Raw genomic sequence first — 19,505 nt, 5'->3', positions numbered from 1 at the left:
AAGTTTTTTCTCTTACAGCAGTAGAATGTGGATGTTTAAAACAAGCTACTTTTTGTATTAATCTGGCTGCACTGTAGAAAGACCCGCTGCCCCATCCAGCACGCCTGCAGCAGGGATGCTGGGGATGCTGCTGGCCCACACCCCTTGCTGGGGTAGGTGCACAGAGCACCATTAAAAAGCAGAGACAAATTATCCTTTAATTAACAGTCCCGAGAATGGAAACCAGGAGCAGTTTAGCTAGTCCTGCAGAAAATGGGTATCGTATCACAAGGCATTGTCCAGTCAGATGACTGGTTAGTGGTATGCACCGAGCTTTATCATGCCTCTGAACTTTATCATGCCTCTGAACGTAGTTATCTGAACATACTCTGCATTAGCATAGCATTTACTTTTATCTGGTCTCTCTTACTCTGGTGTCAAAAAAACCCTCCAGCTGCTACATACAGGAATATGGGAGCAGCTGAGTTGCACAGTGATGTCCACGACTGCCCAGCAGTAGTACCCACACCAGGTTCTGATGAGGATTTAAGCCATTAGCCCAGACTGCTGCTGTAAATCTGTGTGTCTCCTTCCTTCTGCTTTGAGAGAGCAGCTCTGGGTGCTTCTTGAGAGAAAACAGCTCACAAACAGAAGGGCAGCTGGGAACGTGCGGAGTGTCTGGCTGGGGTGGAGGAGATGGCCAGGGGCAGCGCTGACATGGCGGAGTTGCAGCCAGCCTGCCTGGGAGCACAGCCGTCATTAGACCGTGCTTTCCTAAGTCCTTATTATCCGCAGGGGCACGGCTGGTGCTGGGAACAGTCACACGGAGATTAGGTCCTTAAAGAGCCCTGCCACAACCAAGCTAAGTTTGAAAACAAAACCTCAGCGTGTAATCCCAACCGTGTTGGCCGATCCCGCCGACCGGCGTTTCTTCCTCTTGCTGTCAGCTCCTGAAAGATCAGAGTGTGAACAAAGCTTGTTTTCCTACCATTAAGTGCTGCTTGATCCCATGTGGTTGGTTCATGCTGCATTGTGCTGCGTGCAGTGCTTGGGCTCTGCTTCTGGGGTCCCTTCCACGTGATGCTGCAGATGCTGAGTGCTGGATGAGTTTGCCAGGAGGAGATGAGAGCCGTGCGGGGTTGGGTGTTTCAGCCCAGGCGGTAGTACTTGAGCAGCCAGGGCAGTGGGGAGTTGAAAGCTGGACATGTAGATGACCCTTAAAGGAGGGCTTGGAAGGCCATCCAGATAATGGCAGAGGTGATGGTGTTTGAGGTAGGAAGGAAGACCCTTTCCTCCCAGTGAGGGAATCACGTTTCATAAAACAGCAGATTTCCAAGACGGTTGCCTTTGGAGGGGGTGTCATTCCTTCCCAAATGCTGTAGGAGAAGATGTTAAAGATGCTCCTGCTGCTTTCTGCAGGAGCCCTCCCAAATCTTGCTCCCGTGGTGCAAGGTGTGCAGCCTTATTCTAATGCCCTGTTTCTCCTTTCTGCTCTGTTTCCTCCTCCCCTGTGGGCTTATTTGTCCCTGAGCCTTCCTGCAGCATCCCTGTCATTAGGTGTGGTGTCTGCAGAGCCTGAACAAGGCAACGCAGGAAGACTCTTGCCCTCCTCCTCTCCTGTTGCTTCAGCAGTCATTTTTATTTCACGGTGCATCTTGTGCACTTGCAGATGAAGAAGTAATCATCACGCTTACCTCCCCGCAGACTTTGGCTCTCCACTGTGTCAGCTGTGTTGCCTGTAAAGCCTCCCGTGGCGTGCTGCAGGGTGGGAGCTGGAGCAAGGCAAACAGGCTGAGTGACTCAGAGGTGCTTGGAGCAGGAGAGCTCTCAGGGTTGGTAGGAGCAGGACAGGGATGTCTGAAACCTTCACCGAGCTGCAGGAGACAGACTGTTAGGGAAGGAGGTTGGGGGGTGACTCCAGGGAGGAGCAGAGTGGCTCCAGGGCACTGTTCCAAGTGACAGGGGAGCTTGGGGATGCAGCAAGGACCCCTACCACCCATCACTATCTGCTTTATCAGCGTCTGCTGGCTGGCACAGCACAGTGGGGCACGGATTACGCCGCAGCACCCGCATAGCCTCCCTGCCAGCTCTGCATCACACTTCTGTCACTGGAGCCCACTCAGGCTGCTCCTGTGCCGCAGCTGGGGGAGTTGTGGGGGCGGGGGGAGTCCATTGGGGGCTGAGAGGCAAATGGGCAGGATATCTTTTAGCTAGCAATGCGACGGGCAGGCTGTCTGCTGCCAGGAGGCAGGAGCTGAGAAAGCATCAAGGGCATTGCAGCCACAGCTCCGTAGCTGCAGTGGCTGCCATGCAGTCTCGGTGTTGCTGGGGCTTCCCCTAGCCACCTGGGGGTTTTTCCACCAAGTCTGGTGTATTTAGACTGAAAACCCTTCAGGCTGGGACCGTCTCGTTCTGTGTTTGGGTAGTAATCGGAGCAGGACCCTGAGCTGTAGCATTGATGAGTATTTGTATTCCCACAGCCAAAAATCCCCTGCTGTGGCCGTGTGCGATAAAGCGCAGATTGAATTAAAAGGATTTCCATTGTTGTTGTTTTGTGTTTCTCTGCGTGGGTTTTTGAAAAGTCCGTGGTAATGTAAAATCATTAGAAGTCTTTACTCAGAATAGAGCTCCCATTAGCTAGGACAGACACAGCACTGAAAATTGTTTTTTGTTGTTGTTGTTTTAATTGTGCTAATTCTTGGAGAATGATTTTACACATGCTTTCAGAGCTCAGCCCATTCAGAGGCAAAGTGTTAGCACTTTGCTTGAATTTCCTTCTTTCTTTGTAGCAGAGGCACTTGCACAGAAGTTTGCACAGGGATTTTCGCAGGGGCCCTATCAGAAGTCCATCTGTCTTGGTTTGAGCAAGTGAGAGCATTTTTTCCAGCCGGGTGTTCGCTGACGTAGGCACCGGTTGTGCTGCATTCCAGACTTGCTAATGACACTGGTGCTTCTTTGCAGCTACTCCTCTCACATGGCGGAGAGGCTGCAGTTGTCCTCAGGAAAGGTCACTCTTCCTTGCGGGAGGGGGGAAAAAAAAAATCTCTCCTACCCCGATCCAGTATGGGTCTATCTCACCTGAAAGCAAATCAGTGTTTGCCTGAACTGACCCATCCCGGCTGTACCCCATCGGGGCAGTGAAAGGTTTTTCCCTTGCTACAGTTTTAGGAAGGGATTGTGCTGTGTCCGTATCTTTTTGTCAGTGGCAGGAGTGAAAATACATGAGGTCAGGTGTCTGCCTGCCCAAGGAAGTCATGTTGTCGAGATTGCTTTCTAATAGAAAACAGCCTTTAAAAGCTAATCCTGGCATTCCTCCTTGTCTACAAAAGGTTGAGCACCAGGCAGGCTGTACTGCACTGGTGAACAGGACAAGGGTAAGCAGCTTGGCACAGAAGTTGAGGGGCGTGAGTTTGGAAAGCAGAGCAAGGTAACACGGGAAGGGCAGACACACACCCCATGCACCTAAACCACCCCCAGTGATTCGATCAGTTTTTGTGACTGAAGCCTGAACCAGCAAGCATGTCCACATGGATGTGCTTTAGTTGTTTCTACCTCCCCCACCTTCTCTCTTGCACTCTCAAACCTAAAAAACCGAACCTGGCAGTTATTAAAAACGCAAACTCCAAAAACCTAAGCAAATGAAATGAAAGCCCTGATCAGTTCCATTCCTGTTGGTCTGCTGGGACGGATGGATGGATAGATACACATGCATGCACACGCATGACACATTCCTTTCTTAGCTGTTCTGGCACTTACACCAGTGCCACTTAGAGGAGAATTTAGGTCAGGATTTCTGGCAGGGCAAAAGTTGCATCCCACTGGAGAAAGTGGATACATCCACCCCGTAAAGGCTGTACAACCTTTTCAGTGTCCTGTCCTACAGCTCTTGTTACAGGAGAGGGAGCAGATCTAATCAGTGGCTACATGGAATTAACCTTTCAGTGTCTGAAATCCTGGTTCCTACAAAATGTATTATCAGTTAATCCCCATTCCTGGCATTGCAAGGAGAAAACAGACCGCTCTTGCTAGATTTTGGGGTGTTAGGGCTGTACATCACTGCAGTGACTCTCAATCTTGAGTCTCTAGGTCAGTGTGGGGTACAGGGCGAGCAGAAAGCCTCCTTGTGCGGACTCCCTTGCAGCCTGTGTGTTGATTTATTATTGTATCCTGGGAAGGGTTTATTACTTGGCTGTGCTCAGTTACGGACAAGAGCACGGGTCTGCTTTGGATGAGTGAGGTAGGGAGTGTGAGTCAGCACAGACCCTCACAAGACTGGATAAAAGACTGGGGGAACAGGGGATTGTGAGGATGTAATTAGGACAGGTAGAAAGTTTGCTTTGGCTGAGGCTGTTCTAGCAAATCCATCATACATTAACAGGTTTGCTGATGTTGGCACAGAATTTGGCATCCTGTCCCTTAAGTCTGGCTGCCTGTACAGTACTTGTGACTAGTGCATGTGAACTCTGATTAAATACGTCTCACTGTTTGCAGTTTTAGCCCAGAACGTTATTGCCAAATTGTCCTTTTGCCCACAGAGATGGCAGCGCATTATCTTTGGCGTTGTGAGCCCATTGTGTTTACCTCCATGGAAAAAGGCCTGTCCTGTTGCCACCGCAGCACAGCTTGTGCTGCTCAGTGGGCTCAACTCCTAACAAACACGCTACCTTAACCTCCCTTTCACTTGAGATGGTAGCAAAGATTGGTCACGTACCTGCTTTCTAGTGCCAGGCGCTGCTTAAAGAGCACTTCTGAAGGTGTTTTTAAAAGGAAAATCCCCTCTGTGACTTAAATGTGCATATGTTACAGGCTGTAATAAACAACATGCTAAAATAGATCAGTCTGCAAAAGCTGACTGAGGTGGAGTGTTTGCCTAGGGCAAGGCAGGCTTTCTTTTTGTTTTGTTTTGTGGGGTTTTTTTTCTTTCTTCCTTTCTCTTCAAGCCTTGCAGCCTCCTAGGTGGACGGCTGTGGTTCAATGTCACTTGGCCTGGATGCCCTTTTTGGAAGCCAGGGCCCACGAGAGATGTGTGGTCCTTGCCTGCTGTGCTTAGCAGGCTGTAAGAGCTCTCTTGAAGGTGCTTTTTGTATCTGTGCCTTTAATCCTTTGACCAGCAGCAAGTTCATTATACCATGGGCGTGAAATCTGAGGCCTGGCATGGACCAGAAAGACTTGGGGTCCTTGCTTGGAGATGAGTGAGAGCATGTGGAGTCAGTGGCACACAGTCGTCCCTTTTCCTGGTAGTCTGGTAGCTTCTCAGCAATGCTGGAGCAAAGGGGAGGTGGGATGCTGTGCACAAACCTGCCTGGCACGTGTGGCTAAAACAGGAGCAGAGGGCAAAGCTTGGTCTTTGGTGAACAAAACTGTAGCCAGAGAGGCACTGCTAGGGGAGAAAGTGCCTGGAGGAGTAGGCTTTGGTGTGGAGCCGGGAAGAGACAAATGGGAAGCAGTAAAGGAGCCAAGCAGTGGGACAGAGAAGAGTAGAAGCAGGAGAGGAACTGGGGACATCGCTGGGTGATCAGGGTGAAAGACAAGGGGAGCTGGCTTTGCTCTCTGCCTTCCTGCTGTTGGGCAGATCTCAGCCAAGAGCAGAAAGGTGTCCTGTTCCTTGGAGCATGAAACCGTCGTGCTCTGCTGGATGGCTGGAAGCAAATTTTGCAGTGGCGACTGAGGGCATCACCCTCCTGTGTTACATCTGCCTGCTCCCCTGCAATCGCTTCCTTTGGTGGCTTAAGCCAATGCGAAGAGGGACTGTTGTGTCCTGTTCTGGCACAACGGTGGTTCCAGGTGAAGGGTAAAAAGCGAGGGTGGCAGTCCGTGGTGTGCCCCAGCAGGAGTCGGCGGCATGCTTGGCAGGGCTCAGCCAGCATCCTTCCCTGCTCGGGGTGCTGCTGTGTTACTTCCCGGCAGCCCCTCAGTAGCTGAGGCTGAAGCACATCCTGCAGAGTTATTTTTTCTAGACTGAAGATTCTCCCTGGGAATTGTCAGTCCAGATGGAATTAATTTTTTTAAGTAAGTTTTTTCATTATTTTTTGAAAACCAGGAATCTGTTTGTGCCCATTAAGCTGTTGCTTTGAGCAAAGCAACAACACAAACAAAAATGGGGCTAATCCTCAGTTGGTAAATTGTTATATACTGCCAAGTTCTAAAAAAAACCCCAACCACCAAACCCAGCCACCCACAAATCTTTTTATTTGCAGTTTCATTTTGCTTTCTGAAACGCAGCAAGAATGAGGTTTTCTGAGCATGGCTTTGCCCTCCACAGGACAGGACGGGAGGGTTTGGGTCAGACGCTTGGTTATCAATCTCTGCGCTTCCCTGTTTGCCTTCTCCCTTGTGTAAACTCAAGGAGCGAGGCTGCTGGAGGTGGTCATGTGTCCGATATTTGTATTCATGAACACAGTGCTTTAACATTTATTCTCCTGGGCTTTAATGTACTTTGCTTGGTTCTGTCTACGTGTGCTTTGCCTGCTGCAATTGTAATATTCAACAGACACTGTAGGTAGAGGAAGGTCAGAAGCATCAACTTTCCATATGACCTTGACAGGTTCAATCAGCTGGTGAAAGTTGTAGAATTGGATTATGGGATTTGCAATGAAAAAGTGGTTTAAGGGACAAGAGAAACTACACTGAGTATTTTCAAAAGCTGGCCTGGTGTAATAGCAATCGGGAGGGGCAGAACTGAGGGAGGCAAAGGGTGGAAGACATATTAGAAGTTTATTTTGTTTGTTTTTCTGTGGAGTTTTGTGGTGTTTTTTTTAATACAGTACTTGTGCAATATTGTTCCAGAGACTGGCATGTGGTTTTGGTTTTTTAAAATTTATTACAGAGGAAAAAAAATCAATGACATGCCAGTGTTTCTATCTTCCAGGTAGAATTGATTTCTTTACCTACAAATAGTCCCACACTGAAACATTCACCCACAGGAATATTAACGTTGCAGGATGTCCCCTGCTTTGTGTCCTGCTCTAAATACATGCAGTGATCCCAGGGCTAAACGTGCTCCTAAATGTGCTCTCTTTGCCGGGCACTAAATGCCTTCATTTGGGATTGTTATCGATCAGTTGCTTGAGCAGGTCGGTGGCCAGGGATCTCTGTAAGAGCTGATTTCTCTTGGAGAGACCTGTATTTGATACTGTATTAAAGAAACCTATTTTATTGTGCTTTTAACATTCCTGAACCTGGAAGTAGTGGAATAATATTTGGAAGACATTAAAAATGATCAGTTCAGAACACTAAATTGATGATACTTCTATTCTGTTTTAACCTAATTTCAAATATGTGGTGGTAACAGCCTGATAAGTTCACAAAACATAGCCTCATCAAAATGTGTTGGTGGATTCAAAAGAAAAGAGCTCGATGAAGTCTTTATTCCTCTCTTTTGTGGAGTGAGATTGCTGTTCATTGCAAGTGGTAATCTCTCAGATAAACACGGTTTTCTGCTCTATGGCTCTACAGCTCATAAAAAATACAGTTTGACAGTGCTGTACTCTTTTAATACATACTTCTTGGACTTGGTAAACACTGTCCATTGCTTGGAGCAAGCAAAAACATTCCACAAACCAAAAACATTAAAATCAATACATGTTTTTCATTGAGCATAACAGAGCATACCATTGGCCTGAATGAAGAAAGCTTGGCAGGAGAACAGAGCTGGAAAGAGTTGTCAAGATGTAAAAATATAATGAAGGAGCTACAGGGCTTTTCCCCAACAAAATAACTGCTCCGAGTTTGTAAGAACCTTCAAGTATAACAAACAGCTTGGAATGAAAATCCTGCGTGAAAGCAGGAGGACAGCCACGACCTCTTTGTGCTGTCCTGGGGAAATTCAGCAGAACATTGCTGTATTCAGCAATGTGCAAAAGTAAAACTTCACTCACAGCAGCTCTCGGCTTCCCTAATTGCCAGGTGAATGAGGATTTGGGAGTTTAGGCTGGTGCCTGTGGCTGCTTAGAATCTACTGGAATACAGTAGTTGCGTGTGCCCCCCCCCCCGTTTCTAATTAAAAGTAAAAAAAAAAAAAATGCTGGGGTGATGGTACTTGTTTAAATACTTGATCTCCATGCTAACGAGCCATCTTTTCTGTCTGGAGCTGGATTTGCCTGCAGAGTTCAGTGGTTTGAAGTTATTGGCAGTAGCTGTGAGTAGCTGTCACTGGTTAAGGTGATACCAAAAAGGGACATGAGGATGTAGAAACGCTGCTGTTTCTGCTTTGTTTTTCTCTTCTGCTCTGGTTTGAGCTGTGTAACAAAAACAAGCTTGACAAACGTTTTGAGGCTGCAGACTTTGTAAGAGAGTCCTAGATAAGCATGTCTGAATCCCAGCAGCGTGCATCTGATCTTGAGAAACCCCCTGCCCAAGTGCTTTGCAGTTTTATACCCACTGTTTGAAAGGACTGGCATCTACAGTAGGTTTTGTCCACACTGTGCATCTGTTTGTTCCTAGCATTTGCATCTGATGGCTGTCTCTTACCCTGGTGCGAGGGAAGCAATGTTATCTGCTCAGTATACTTTTTTTTAATATATCTATGCTGGTGAAATTGTTCAGCTGCTGAACAGTGCCACATGATGGGAAGTGTGTCTCCTGCTTGGGCAGAGTGCTGCTGCTTCTCATGTAATGCCTGTTGATGGTGACCACGCCAGTCGTACAATAGGTAGGTGGCCAAAGCCCTGTTGGCTGTCCGCGTTGCCACAGCAGGTGTGCATCTGGTGGCAAGGGGCAGCTTGTCTTCCAGTCCTGTGGTGGAGGAGAAGCCTTCAGCACAGTGTATGCAAGGGCACAGCCTCTTCAGCCCCGGTTTGTGAGGCTTGGCTTTCATAGGCAAAGGCCGGAATGACAAAGAGATGGAGGTGTTACAGGTCTCTAGCAGTGTTTGTTCAGCGGTCCCCTCAGCTGGCTGTTGGCAGCTTTTTTCCGAACTTTGAATACATTTGCAAAAATGATGCTGACGTTTTTCTTCCTTCTGCCCTTCCTTCCATCTCCCTGCAAAGCAGAAATACCCTAGTAGAGCAGTCACACGAGTGAGACGTGGAGGCCAAACAGCAGCACCAGTGTCCCACAGCCAGGGATTTTTGTCTATGCTTCCCATTCCTTCTACATTTTTGTAACTCACTGCACATGAAGTGAGTTAAGACCCTATCTGGACTGAAGCGGCTGTGTTGGACCTGCTTTTTAAAGTTGCAGAGGAGTGTAACTTTTTCTTTTTTTTTTTTTTTTTTTTTTTAAGCCCAAGCACCTACAGTTACTTGTTTACAAGGTTGGCCTCCTTGGACTCTGCCTCGCAGCTGTAGGGAGAGGAGAACTGAGCAGACTGGGACCGTGCAAAATGCACCGGCCTCACTTAAGCAGTGCAAACACGGTGCATCTGCTTGGTTTGCTCTGAGGGCTTGCTAGCTGCTTTGCACTTGCACATGCCACTGAGCTTTGCTTTGAGCTCTCGGTTCAAAAGGACCCCAAACTCTTGTCATAGCTGCCGAATGTCACCTGCTTTCATTTGAAATCATGCAAAACATGAAGGTTTACTTATTTCAGTCAAAATCAAGTCTAGGCTTGCTCAAAAAGGGCTTGACCTGACATTCATTGAAGCCATGAAATTCAGTCGCTGTTTCAGCGACAAGCTGGGGCTGCCTTGAGAGTGCTGGGAGCATTGGTAGCCCTGGGAGCTTGCGACAGATATTCAGGTTTTTCCAGTGAAGCTGTGTGGAAAGGCAGGTCTGACTCTTGTCCTCTGTACCTTGACAAAAGACATGTCCCTGTTCGCCTGAGCAGTCCTGGGTCAGAGCTGACATGCTGCTGCCGCAGTTCAGAGCATCATTCAGAACAGCATAAAATTTAAAGAGGTTTCTCAAGTGACTGCAGGGGAGCGGAGTTGGGCCAAAATAACACCTGAAGTGTTTTTAGCAGTTTTCTTTTCATCTGTGCAGGCTCAGGGAAGTGGCTCTTTGGACCCAGAGCTTGGAAGTTCAAAGAAGTTAGGCAAAGCTCATCCTGGAGATATGTCGCAAAACTGCGGTTTGTGCTTTTTATGGGCTGTTTGAATCCTGTTTCCAGAAAATTAGGTATTCATGAACCATACTCATTCCTAACTAGAACATGCATTTCACAGGGTCTATATCATCCATACCTGGAAGCTACCAGATTAACCTTAACTGTAACATTTTTATCCACATATATTGAAATTGAAACTTCTGCGTGATAGGAAGTCTACATTGCTTCCCTTCCCTTCGAGGCTGATTGCCATCTGGTAATGCTAACTGGAAGATACGTTTTGCTTTTTCTTTTCGGCTATGATCTGTTCACAGCAGGATCCATACCATAGCAGCAGTCTTTGGGCTCTCTGTAAATGGGTGTTAACACCTGCATTTGAAAAATGTCAGCAGCCAGCTGTGCCATATTTTTTTTTATTGCTGTTACAAGTAACTTCAAACCACCAGCTTCTTTGTACCCAATGTTGTGTACAAACACATGCTTGGTAGCAAGTAGTAGTGATGGCACAGGAGGGGTGCAGAGCACTACTAACTCTCCAGCATCCCTGCAAGTGTCCAGAGAGGAGGAGACAAAGGAGAACTGGAAAGCCTTTCAGAGAGATACGGAGGATGGAGTGCTGGCATTAGATTTGGGAGTCTGACGTGGCACAAATCAGTTTCCAAACAAGACTGGGAACAAAGCTTAGGAGAAACATCTATGTGACAACCCACAACAGCTTGAACTGAGATCAGTGGCAGTCTGGAAGGATGTGCTTGGCAAGTCTGTTCAGTTTTGTTTTGTTCTGGTGACTCGAATGATGGAACAGAGAGAGTATGCTTGTTAGATTGGTAGAGTGCTCTGAGCTGGGAGGAGTTACAGATGCTAGAGAACCAGATGTGGAGTTGCAGATAGTCTTGACAGGTTGGAAAAATAGTCCATTAAAAAGGGGTGTGAGTTCAGTAAAAGCAGTATGAAATACTGCGTTTAAGTGAATCAGCTGCATGATACAGGGTGCGGCATAGCTGGGTAGGCAGTCGCTCTAGAAAAGGCTTGTTGAGAACGAATCAAAAACGTTACACAGTTGGAAGGAAAGAAAACGTCATACAGGGACGCATAAGCAGCAGTGTTCTCTGCAGGACATGTGATCTTTGTACCTGCGCAGTACTAGTAAGGGGTTAGCTGGAGCGCAGCGCCCTGTGCATGCGCAAACGTCAGCAGGGGTACAGGCTGTCTGTCAGCGGGGGTACAGGCTGTCTGCGGGGGTACAGGCTGTCTGCAGGGGTACAGGCTGTCGGGGGGAGCAGCTTCATGAAAGGCTTGTAGACCATGCTTATGACATTGAAAGAGCATGGTCTGCATAGTCTAGAGCAGAGAGGTTTGAGGAAGGGGGATAGATGTGACTGCAGCCTTTAAGTATGGGCCCTTCCTCAAAGAGGAAGGGAATAATTCTTGTTCTGGCCCTCAAGGGTAAGAGATGTTTTAGGCTTCAGTTGCAGGAGGAGCAAAACTGCGGCTGAGGATCAGCTGCAGGGAGTGTGATGTGTTGGAGTCCCTTGTCTGGAAAATACACAAGTAATAGGTGCAAAGAATGTAGATGAAGTTGATCTGTGTAGGCCTGGGGGTGATGTGTCACTTCTCTACATCCTTCTGGATGTGTTTTTTAGGATCCTTGTAGGTGGGCTAACAACCTTCCATGAGAACACATTCAAGGAGTGCTTTGTACATAATTGCACTTTAAAATCTCTTTGTAAAAGTAAGTTACTCCAGCACTGCGAGGAGAAAAGTATTGCTATTAAGCAGAAGTTATCTGATGTATTGTGCCGGGGTCAATGTTCAAGGGAGGTTGCAAGGTTGTACTTCTCACTGACTCAGTTGGCAGCATAACTTTTAACATTTCATTAGCCTGTAGAAAGGAATTGCAGATAAGGTATGTACAGAGCTAGGCTTTGAACTGCAGCGAGTGACAGCTTGGCTGCTTGAACACCTATCTGTGAGAGGTAACACTAACGATCAGGCTGACTTGTTGGCTCCAGCCTCCTTTGTTTTTCAGTTGAAAACATGCTATTTCCATGCTATTTGATGTTTGCTGAGCAGAAGGTGTGTGCTTTAGCAGTGACGATGGACAGCCATTTCCCTTCCTCCCTCCAGCGCAGCACTCCACCTGTGCAGAAAGAGGAGTGGGATGTAGCATTGGAGATGGCAGGATGAGCCACACGATCCATCCAGCATGTTAGCTGCTCAGCTCAGGGACAAACCATAGCGAGCACGAAGTACTTGAGTTGCAGTGGTGGATGGACAGTGTTCTCAACACCTGTGATCTGCTTTCCTGGAAGGGTAACTCTGAAGCTGCAAGTCCCTCTAGGGTGGGTGAAGGACTTGGAGCTTGGGCATTGCCAGATACAAGTCTGCTTCCCAGTATTTCTTCTTCAAGAGAGACAGCGGTAGGGTAGACCTGGAGCAGCACGTGCTGCCCAGTATGTGTTGTTAGCTGTGCTGCATGGACACAGGGATGAAGCCCAGAGCTCCCCGCTTTCTGCCTCCCACCTGGTGGTCTCTGTTTGCCCTTCACACGGTGGCTGAGCTTGTATTGCACGTGTGAAAGCCATGCAAGGCTCTGGCAGGAGTGAGGATTCCCAGCCAGGAGAAGGCCTCTGCATGCGTGTGCTGAGTGGGATGGAAAGCAGAGAGCGTTTCGTGCCTCAGCGCTGGAACGACAGGCACTGAGTAAGCAGGGCCAGCGCATCTCTGAATGTGCCTCCCCGCTGAGTTCCTCTTGGGGGGGTGGAAATCTGCTGTTTCATGCAGGGAAAAGTTATGTAGACAAGCTGTGTTTTGGTGCCTGGTTTTGTGCAAAACATGGAAATCCTTTCCTGCCTGGTCTCTTTTCATTCTTTTTGCTGTCAGTCATTGCACGTCATCAGCGTCTGTGGAAGACAGCACAGTCAGGGCACAAGCCTACTGCAGCCTCAAGTGTGTGAAAAGCAACATTCGCTTAAAGATTTTCACATGAGAACTACTGGTGATTGACAGGACATACAGTGCAGTCATTAAAACCAGAAATGTGTCTTCTCTGGAACCCCTCACTGGTGTCCAGGATTAAAGAGACCATAACAAACTGCATTACTGGTGTAAACATGAGCAAGCCTTGGGTTTGTGCTGGAAGCCTTGTTTCTGCAGCACAGCGCAGCTCGCCTCAGCAGCCAGCGAGAGGAGAATTTGTGGAGGATGCTTAGGGGAGGTTCAATACAGCCTGATGCAGTACCCAGCAGGCTCTTATTTGCATCCCTCCAAGCTAGGATGCAGATGAAAAGGTGCAGCCCAGCAGATTCCAAATGTCCAGGTGTCATGCAGGTTTTTCTTCTGGATTTGAGTGTGCTGCCATCAGTGCTGCACTCGGAACAGCTGGCTTTGCTGCACTGCAAGCTGCTGTCATGTTAGCTAGTGTCAGATGCCAGCCATTTACAGTATGCACCATCACAGCATGACTTAAGTTGGCAACACAGAGTCAATCACATGCCAGCAGCCTACTGTAAGAGTGGGGGGAGTGTGTGGGAAGAAAGGGGGAGAAGATACTCCTATAAAATTTGTTAATGATTTATTTTTAATACCCGTTTTTCAAGCCTAGGAAGTGCAGTCCATATGCTTTTCCCTCCTGGCTGTAGTTGGCAAAGCAGCTGATGAATATGGTCTTTCACACTCCTTCCATTTTGCAAGGAGCCAGAAAATACCGCTATATTTAGCACGTTACCAAGGCCAGCAGCAGAGTCTGTTGCTGGGTGGTGATTCCCTGGCTGCAGGCTTGTGTGCCACCTGGGACAGGGTGGAAATGCGCCTTCCCTGGGGTCAGTGCTCATGCTAAAGTAACAGCAACAAACTCCTCCAGTTACAACAGGATGGCTGCGCTGGTTCCAGCAGGCTCAGCATGCCACTCGCTGACACAGGTTAGTAGTCTCTGAGCACCATCAGTGCTCCTTCCCGAGACATGCAGCAGCCTCCTCCGGGTGCTAGGATGGCGATTTTTAGTGCAGCACTCGGTTTGTAGAGTGCCTCAGCAGGTCTTTGCGGGACACTGGGACTGTCCTGTGCCCCGTGCTGAGCATTCGGTGTGCTGGAGCCACGGCTGGTCACTGCAGCAGAACTGCGCCTTACAGCATAAAGATGCTCATCTGAAACTTAGGGGCCTGATTCCTGTTGTATTTTCTCATCTTGTATTCCTAGGCCACCCAGATATAAAATGGAGTTGTCCCTATTTGTCCCCAGCCCAGTATCCACACAGCAGATTTGCTACCAGTCCCCTGTTGTTTTCCCTGCTGTGTTGCAGCTGGTACTGAGAAGTGAATAATGGCAGTTTCTTTGTCCTTCTGGTGGCTTTCATAGAGCTGAAATTGGTCTTGAAGAGCATATGCTTGCTGAGAAGTACTGAGAACTGTGGGCGTTGTGATGGAAGTGTAGAAGAAGGGATCACCCCTACCAGTGTTGGGAGTTCAGACGATACTAGAGACGTCCATCATTTTAGAGTGAGACGTCTTGGAAGTTGTTTCATAGCTGGATGTCTAAACCGGGAACATTTTTTGTCACTCTCGGTCACATCGTCAGTTCCTGAAATTCATTATCTGAGAGATGAAGAACCTACTGTGGTATTGGAGAGGGCAACATGACCCAGCTGCGGCTTCTAACTCACCCTGGTGAAATGCAGTGGTTGATGATGCTCAGGATCAAAATGATGGTGAGGAGGAGCTAGACTGAAGGTGCAGCTTTGAATCCCAGTGCAGCAGTGATTCATCGAGTCTTCGTGGAGCCCTAGAAGGCCTGGCTGACAGCCGTGCTGCACTTCACAGCCTTTGCTCTGCAGCAGCGTTTGCACAGCTCTCAGTTCAGTGCGGACATATTTATTTGCAAGGAAACCAGTAGCACTCTTGTGTGGACATTGGTTTCTGCTCCCAGCTTTGTCTGCAGGATTAAGGCCTCATGCTGTGTGGGCTGGTTTTTTTTGTTGTTGATAATAAAAATTTTCTGTTTGTAGAACCCCCTGTTGGAATTAAACAAACTCTGTTTTGAGAAGAAAGTAGAACAAAGCTTCGCACCAGGCTGGGATGGCTGGTATCAATGACATTGCAAAATTTCAGTTAGAATAGCAAAGCCCTCTTCAAGTTGAAGAAGGCCTTGTAAGTATTGTTCACAAAAAATAGTAGCTTTTTTTTCACCTTCTCTATTCCTGCAGTGTAGAAACATCTACACCGATTTATTCCAAATTTGGTAGAAATTAGTGTTTTCCCAACCCAAAGCAGTTGTGCCAGTTTCAACCAGGAGGAATTTCTAAGGCTGGTGTGCAAGTCCTCCAAGTCTGGGGCTTAGAATAGAGCAGCTGCTTGGCCATCGGCTCCTGCTGCTGTGTGGGGTCAGCTCCTGCTCTGAGCAGCCCAGCTGTGGCGGTGGGATGCTGCAGATGTGCTCTGAGCCTGAATGCTGAGCTCTGCTTGGGTCCCAGGTGGTGGGAAGGGCTGTGGAGGGATCTAGTCCTGTGCTACTGGAAAGATGTCATGAGAAGGACGACCCAAACCTACCCAGTGCTGAGGAGTCGTCGTCTTCTTCCAGATTAATGTAGTTATTTACCTTGTAGTAGTGCTGGGTTGTCTGAGCACCAGCCAGCTGCATGGTGCCATTTTACCCTTGCTTTACACAGATGTGAGAAAGTGTCTGGTGATGAAGATTCATGTCCTCGGGGCCTGTGAGCAATTAGCTCACAGCTGGGAATCTGGGGCTGTTGGATTGCTGAGAAGCCAAAACAATAGCATTAAAAAGCCGCTTTCTTTGTGAGTTGGGTCGTTGGGAAGCGCTGGGCTCTTGTAGGAGCAGGGCAGAGAGTTTCATTCCGCCAAGGCAGGCTGCTGAAGGTTGGGAGTGGATTTTTTCCTGTCCCACTGGGTTCCCCTCGCTTCTCGCATTTAATTATTTGCCTCAAAATAACAACAGGGAGCCAGGGGTTTTGTTTAGCTCTCTGATCTCCTTGGAGCAGATAAGAGAGGAGCTTGTTTCTCATGATACTTTGCCATACAGCCCCTTTCAGGCTGTAGTAATGCTCTGCAGCCCTCTCCCCAGTGAAGCCGCTATCCGCACCAGGAAGGGGGGGGGCAGAGGAAAGCACACCTAAAGTTTGCAGGTCTCGGGCTGCTCTAGTGACCTACTCTTCTCCTGGCATGCCAATGATCCTGTGTGGGAGTTCCAAAAGAGCCCCCATAGCGGGTCACGGTGTTGGCTTTGTGCAGTGGTACTCAGACTGGCCAGTGGTTCCACCTGTATGTGCGTGCAAGTCTTAAAAACCCCCAGAGGAGCATCCCGGCTGCAGGCAGGACTCATCCTGGGGGCTTCCACCAGTCTGAGTGTACCCCTGTGGACCTGGTTGTGGGGCTACAGCTCTGCTGTGAGTGATTCTGCTAATGGGAGCAGGTACGTGGGGTCACCCGATGTGCCTCTTTTTGAAACCACGCTTAATTATACTGAGGCTGAGAACTTGGCGTCCAGCGCTTGACAAGAGTGCCTGGGACGGGCTGGCTGATGGAGGTCCTGCTCCTTTGCTGGCAGCAGGAATGATTCTTAGTTATCTGTCACGTAACAGCTCTGGACCCCAGGTCTGGCCTTATTTTAATAAGCTCTGAACAGCTCCGAAGAAATACTGCCTCAAAAAAATTCATCATTTTTTGCATAGAAGTTATTTATAAAATTTAAGTGTAAAGTTGCGTAAAATGTTCCTTGTACTTTGTATGCCTCTGTTTCTGGAGGAGGGAATACACGGTGGGGTGGGGGGGAACCCCATATTTTTAAAGGATTATTTCATCTTACTGACAAAATTTGTTACTAGTTTTCTGTGTTCAGTGGACTGTTGATATTTATGTTCCTCTATCTGCTTGCAAACACTACTAAGGCAAGGCACAGTTTGTAGATTTTTTTAAAAGCAATGGTCTCAGTTGATTTGAGGTCATCTGTAACACTAGTGATCCTTCGCTTTTGAGAAGCCACTGACTTCCCCAGTGCTTGTGTTTATTGGAGGTGGGGGGGTGATGCAACATACTATGGCTTTTGACAGACGAAAGCATGAAGGGGGGAATTTTTTCACGTCTTCCTCCTGTGACTACCAGTTCTCAGCATCTCGGGGTACGTGCATGTTGGAGATCAGAGGTGCTGCTTTACAGAGCTGTCATCTTAACGTTTTACCCAGCACAGCTGGAGAAGTGGTGGAGACAGTTTGGTTTCTTGCTGTCTGCTGGTCGGGGCCAATTAAGTGGTCTGGTGTTGGGAGGAAGGGAGGGGAAGAACAGCCCACACAAGAAAATGGGGAATTTTTGTTGTTGCTTCAGGAGCTGTTTGTCACTAGCTTCTGAAAATACTGGGTTTTGTGTTAGATTAGATTTTTTTTTTCTTTTGTACAGCTATCATTTTAACATCAGGAAGCCTAACTTTTGGATTTAGCTTGATAGTATTTGGTTAGTGTTACTGCAGGAGAAGTCATGTTGTTCTTCTCTTCACCTAAGTATTGCGCGGCTATAGAAAAATAACAAAAGAGGCACAGTAGTACCAAACTGCCTCCACCCAAATGATTGTGTTGTTACAGTAACCCAAACAAACCTTAATTAAATTTCTCTGCCTGCCCCGAGTGTTACATTCACTGAAATGCTGTTTCATTATGTTTTTTAGGGCCGGTGTACCAGAGAGAACTGCAAATATCTCCACCCTCCCCCACACTTAAAAACACAACTTGAAATAAATGGACGCAACAACCTGATCCAGCAGAAGACAGCCGCAGCCATGTTTGCTCAGCAAATGCAGTTCATGCTGCCAGGCGCGCAACTACAGCCAATTGTAAGTTACGCCGATGAGTCGGGCTCACGCTGCTCTGCGTCTCTTTACTGTTTGCTCACGGGGGCCCCAGCCCTGTGCTTGTCTGTGCTGCACAGCTGTGGGCAGCATCTTCCAGAGGGATGTCTGGTTCTACCTCTGCATCTTCTTGCAAGCTGTGCCTCTCCTTTGATAACGAAGGAGATGCGAGATTCAGGGCATCAAGTGGAAGGGTCTTACCACCAGGTGGACATTTGACCAGTTAACGCACGTACACCGAGTGGCTGAATTCCAATGGATCCTACTTTGGATAGCTGTTTTACACTGGGGTGAGGATGCTGGAGTTCTTCCCCACTGTGGCAAGAGGCCAGCTCGCTCCTTTGGACTAGGTGCATTGTACTGGTGGGCTAAAATTGGGGAAGATGAATATGCTACCCAGACCTTAATACTTTTTTATGCCTGGGAGTGAGCCCTGTTTCACTGCGATCCTCCCAGCAGAGAGCTGTGCTAATGTCACAGCCCTGTCACTTGTCTTTCACAGTAATGCTGGTTTATATTAACAGCAGGAATGATTTGCTTCTCTTCGGGTAGGGAATGAAGCCTGTGGGAAAGGGGTGTTTGCAGAGCAGGTAGTTCAGAGAAGCCTTCATTGTCTGTCCCTGCTTTTGCCTATCAGTTAAAACAGGTTTTCAGGCTGGAGAACCCTGTTAGGCCAGGGAGAGGACAGCTTGTGTCTGCCAGTTGGTGTATCTGGGAGGGGGTGACATTTGTCAGCTGAGTTTGAGTCTGTCGCTATATATATTTTTAAGAAAAGTCAGAGGTCTTGAAGCTGCTCTTCATTGTGGACATAAATAGGCTGCGCATTTTTAACTGAGAGCTTAACTGGGAGTTCTCCATTTAAAGTTGGGGCTAAATGTCTTTTCAGGGGCAGTGTGCACTTGAAGGGCAGTTGTCAGATGAGGTTCCTTGTGCTGTGCCACACGGGAGGTCTGGCTGTATCCCTAGAACAAACTCTTCTAGCCTGAAGGTATACAAGTCTGGGAAGCAGCCTGCACTTGGCCTCCTGGTGTCCCACCTACAATGCCTGGCTTCTCTGCCCAAACGGGGCTTGAGACTCAGCATCTGTCATCCCGGCTTTGAAAAGCTCAGGTGTCTCTGGCTTATTTTCACAAGAGACTAGTGAAGGGTTCTTCCTGGCTGGAGGCTGTTGTTGTGCTGGTGGTGTAAGAGGTTGTGACTGAGCTGTATTTCAGCAGGGAAAGCTGGCCAGTGCCCCTTCGTGCTGATGCTCTGCCACCATACCAGGGCGTTTCTTTAGTCTGGCGTGTTCCTCCTGTCTTAGGAAGACTTTTCCGTGTTCACCTTCGCCTGGTCTTCTTGTGTGTGTTAGCAGCTTTATCTTCATCCTGCTGTGTAAGCTAGGAAAACGCTGTTTATTCTTCCCATTTTGAAGACAGAAAAGTGAGGCAGAAGAAAAAACGGGCCACAGAAAAAGTCTTCAGTTGCTCTGCGCCTTAAGCTCTAATCTGATGTAATCTTTGCACCTCCTTTTGTGCAGTTTGAAACCACGTGCACATCAGAAGGAAATCCTGAATTCCCGCAAAATGGTAGCACTGGTTTCCTAGCCCTGTACCAAAAGCAAACCTTTCCTGTTTGGGGTTTTCTTCTGTGGGGAATTCACAGTGGACACTCTTCAGATGGCTATTTGAAACATCTTTGGGATTTCCTCT

At 48.0% G+C, this 19,505-nt stretch overlaps 1 protein-coding gene across 8 annotated transcripts in view; it reads left to right on the top strand.

Annotated features, from left to right (window-relative positions):
- MBNL3 (muscleblind like splicing regulator 3) overlaps positions 1 to 19,505 on the top strand; it is a 93,262-nt gene that overhangs the window by 44,413 nt on the left and 29,344 nt on the right. For all 8 annotated transcript variants that reach the window (XR_001226355.3, XM_055817803.1, XM_055817801.1 and 5 more), the window contains one exon: positions 17,635 to 17,799. Coding sequence is in view for 7 of the 8 variants with exons in the window: in XM_013295482.3 (XP_013150936.1) it covers positions 17,635 to 17,799 (165 nt within the window). In the remaining variant the exon portion in view is untranslated. The remainder of the gene's footprint in view (positions 1 to 17,634; positions 17,800 to 19,505) is intronic.

The sequence above is a fragment of the Falco peregrinus genome, chromosome 13 (assembly GCF_023634155.1).
Source record: "Falco peregrinus isolate bFalPer1 chromosome 13, bFalPer1.pri, whole genome shotgun sequence".
NCBI lineage: Eukaryota > Metazoa > Chordata > Aves > Falconiformes > Falconidae > Falco > Falco peregrinus.
Note: the sequence above shows the minus strand (reverse complement) of the source record. Positions and strands in the feature narration are given on the sequence as shown.